The 3,123-nt window shown below is 56.2% G+C and overlaps 1 protein-coding gene across 1 annotated transcript in view; it reads right to left on the bottom strand.

The window, feature by feature from the left end:
• Positions 1–3,123, bottom strand: part of EFR3B (EFR3 homolog B) — a 49,707-nt gene that overhangs the window by 15,858 nt on the left and 30,726 nt on the right. Inside the window, exons 7-11 of the mRNA XM_007455509.1 lie at positions 2,752–2,830; positions 1,867–2,002; positions 1,301–1,462; positions 473–584; positions 39–90 (exon numbers count right to left, since the gene is read on the bottom strand). Coding sequence (XP_007455571.1) covers positions 39–90; positions 473–584; positions 1,301–1,462; positions 1,867–2,002; positions 2,752–2,830 — 541 coding nt within the window. The remainder of the gene's footprint in view (positions 1–38; positions 91–472; positions 585–1,300; positions 1,463–1,866; positions 2,003–2,751; positions 2,831–3,123) is intronic.

Raw genomic sequence — 3,123 nt, 5'->3', positions numbered from 1 at the left:
ACAGAGGCAGAGCAGGAATGGGGACAGGAGAGGCTCACCTGAAGGAGGGATTTCAGCAGCATAATCTGGGTCAGCCGGTTCCTGTTCTCCCTACAGACCAGAGACACAGATGATCACCAAGGTGGTGATAAAGGCAAAGACCCCACACTTGCCTGCCCAGTTCTCTCTCCTGATTAGATTCTCCATGAGGCTTATCTTGTTGGGTTACCCAGGACAGTGACTTCCAGACCAGGGAACAAATGGCTCCCCCCAAGGTGGGAGGTTGTTATTGGTGGGACAGCCTGAGGAACTGTAGGATCCAAAGGCCCACTAAAGGCTGCTAAGGGATTTGAGAGTAGAATGAGAGAAGACAAGTAAGGACAGAACCAGGAAAGTTGAGGTGGAGAAGGGAGAGAGCCCAAAAACGTGGGACGGGGAGTCAGGTGGAATTTAGGCTGGGAGAGGAAGGGGGAGGAAGGCATGGTAGACTCACCCCGTCCTCCCCACCTCCACGGGGTGATGCAGGGAAGGCAGCGGAACCTTGCTCATGATGAAGAGGATCACCTCGGAGCGCTGGTAAGTAGGCAACGTGCTGGCAAAGGAGCCTTCAGGAAAAAGACAGGAGAGAGGGTTTGAGGCCGGCAGCTGCTGGAGTCTCCGCTCAAACTTTCAGCTGAACAAACTACTGTGAAGAGTGCGGGCTGCTTCTCTAGGGAGACGATTTAAGACCCAGAGGGAGACACCTAGATGCGGGCAGAGGACTCTTCCAGGCTCCCGGTCCTTCACTTGTTATTCCGGAGGGTGCAGTTAAGGTCTCCGGGATGGAGAAGCTCCAGTGGCGCTAGGACCAGAAGGCTCTGAAAGTGATGAGCCCTTACGTGCACATGGTGGCTTTATGGTTCTCCCCTTCCACATCCACGTGCATATCCATGGCCTTCTCCCTGTCCTCTTTCCTTCCTTTTCTCTTTCTTTCTCCCACCTCCCCTCCAATCGCTCAAACGTGGAAGCATCAGGCGGGCCTAATGGGGACTGGGGTGCGGGAAGAGTTCACCTGTCTTAGCCTCTGATCTGAACTGCAGGCTGAGAAACCCAGGGAGATTGTGCTGTGATCTAACTCGGGCCTGGCCCAGGCCACTCTGTGAGCTGTGTGTGCCATGGGCTGACTCCACTTCCCGCAGTGTCCGTGAATAACACGATTTAAGTGGATGACAATCTTACACTCCCCTGGACTAACATCCTCGCGGAAGGGACCCCGCCTTCCCGCCCGCCTGCCCCTCCCTCCGCGGTTCCGGCCCCGGGCCCTGCCCCTCCCCGGGCCCACCTATGGTCTTGATGACCGCCTCCTGGAACATGCGCTCTTCGTGCTCCTTGATGATCTTGGTGCCAAGGCTGATGGCCCCATCGTAGCTCCCGGTCAAAGCGTAGTCGATGCTGAGCCGCAGCTGCCTCAGCAGAGTGTTGAACATCTCCAGCACCGTGGGCCCTGAGCGCAGCGGGGTGGGAGACCTGAAATCCGGGGCTGGCACTCCTCGCTTATTCTCCCCTGCCCTGCATTATCGGGCAAGCCCAGGCCCCCTTCCAGCCAGGGGCTTCCTCTGCCCACTACCTTCCCCGGCTGATTTCTCCTCCTTAGGAAAGCCTCCCTATCGTGGCTTGCCCTCTTCTGGAAGGGGAGGCAGCCTACGGTTAAGGGCAGTTCCTTGCCCTTGGCGGGGGGGGGGGGGGCCCCCCGGCCCCCTGCCAGTGATTCGGCGCCCGTTTAGCAAGATTCTGCTGGGGGAAAATGGGGGAGAGGCGAGAGGAGCCATGAGGCCTGTGTCAGCAAGTATGAGATTGGGGGGGGGGGGGGGGGTCCCCAGGCTCCACTCCACTCGGGATCCCCCTTACCCACAGAGCCCGTGGCGGCGATGACAGCAGCTTCCGACAGGACCTCCACGATGCCCGCCCGCACCGTGGCCGCGCTGCGGCTGTTGGCATCCAGGTGGCTCAGGAGCTGCTGGATAACCAGGTGGGAGTGCTGCGGCTGGGGGGGAGGGAGAGGTGCTGGTCCCCAGATAGCAGCCCCCATATGGCCTCTGAGCCAGGGCAGCCCTCGACGAGGACCCAAAATTGGGTGGACAAAAGGGAGGTCCCAAGGCTAGCAGGCACTAGAGGTGGCACCCGGATACCCCAGTTCCTTTTCCTGAGCCCCTCCCCCTCCTCTGTCCAACAAGGAGCTGAGTCAAATCCCAATGAAGACCCAGATTTCCACATTTTTCCTGGGCCCCTTCACCTCAAATGGGTCAAAAGTCAATTTTAAGATACTGTCTTCCTTTTCAGTTTCCCCAGATCCCAGGTCTCATTAGGGCCACAAGAGGCCAGGTGGTTTAGTCCAGTGGTGCTCAAAGTGTGGCCTGTGGTCTGGTGCCAGTTCAAGATCTGTCTGATGCCCATTTACATTGAGCTAAGTATGGAAATCGAGAGTAAGTGTTGAGTAAGCAATTTGACACAAGCCATGGCAGCCAATTATGGTCTGTGGGCTTGTATTTTGCATGAGGTTGTCGTTTGTTTTTTCTAGCAATTCTTTTTGTGTTTTATAAAGTATGGGTCTGTGACATATTAGAAATTAAACTAGTCCCTCTCCACGACTAGGTTAAGCAGTGCCAGTTTAGACAACTAGGGGCTTAGGAGAAGTCACAGAGGGCAGCTGGTTTTCTCCAGGCGTGCACCGTTCCGCTCCCAGAGGCGCCACCTTGGCCAGAGGGACAGGCTGGACCAGGGGAGCCGCCGTACCTGAATTGAGTACATGATGATTTTAAAGCAACGGATGGCGAACACCTTGGGTTCCCAAAGAGAATGGTTATCCAGATGGCTGTGAGGGAGAAAATATGGAGAGTAACTATGAAACGCAAGTGATGTTAGGAGGGAGAAGCTTGGTGGGAGAAAGTCACCCCCCGAGAGACCCAGCCCCTCTCGAAGCTCCCAGGTAAGAAGCAAGGGCTTTCAGGTGTAGGTGAGAGAAGGGAAGCACGAGAAGTCAACGAACAGGGCTCCGTAGCTGTGGGCTCAGGAATGAAGCCGGGCACCTTCCTCCTGCCAACTCCTCTCCCCAAAACTGTGCTCGGTCACCATGTGGTAGCTTTTTTTTTTTTTTTTTTTTTTTTT

Source organism: Lipotes vexillifer, unplaced genomic scaffold (assembly GCF_000442215.2).
Source record: "Lipotes vexillifer unplaced genomic scaffold, Lipotes_vexillifer_v1.1 scaffold131, whole genome shotgun sequence".
NCBI classification, from domain to species: Eukaryota; Metazoa; Chordata; class Mammalia; order Artiodactyla; family Lipotidae; genus Lipotes; species Lipotes vexillifer.
This window is presented reverse-complemented; position numbering and strand designations above follow the sequence as displayed.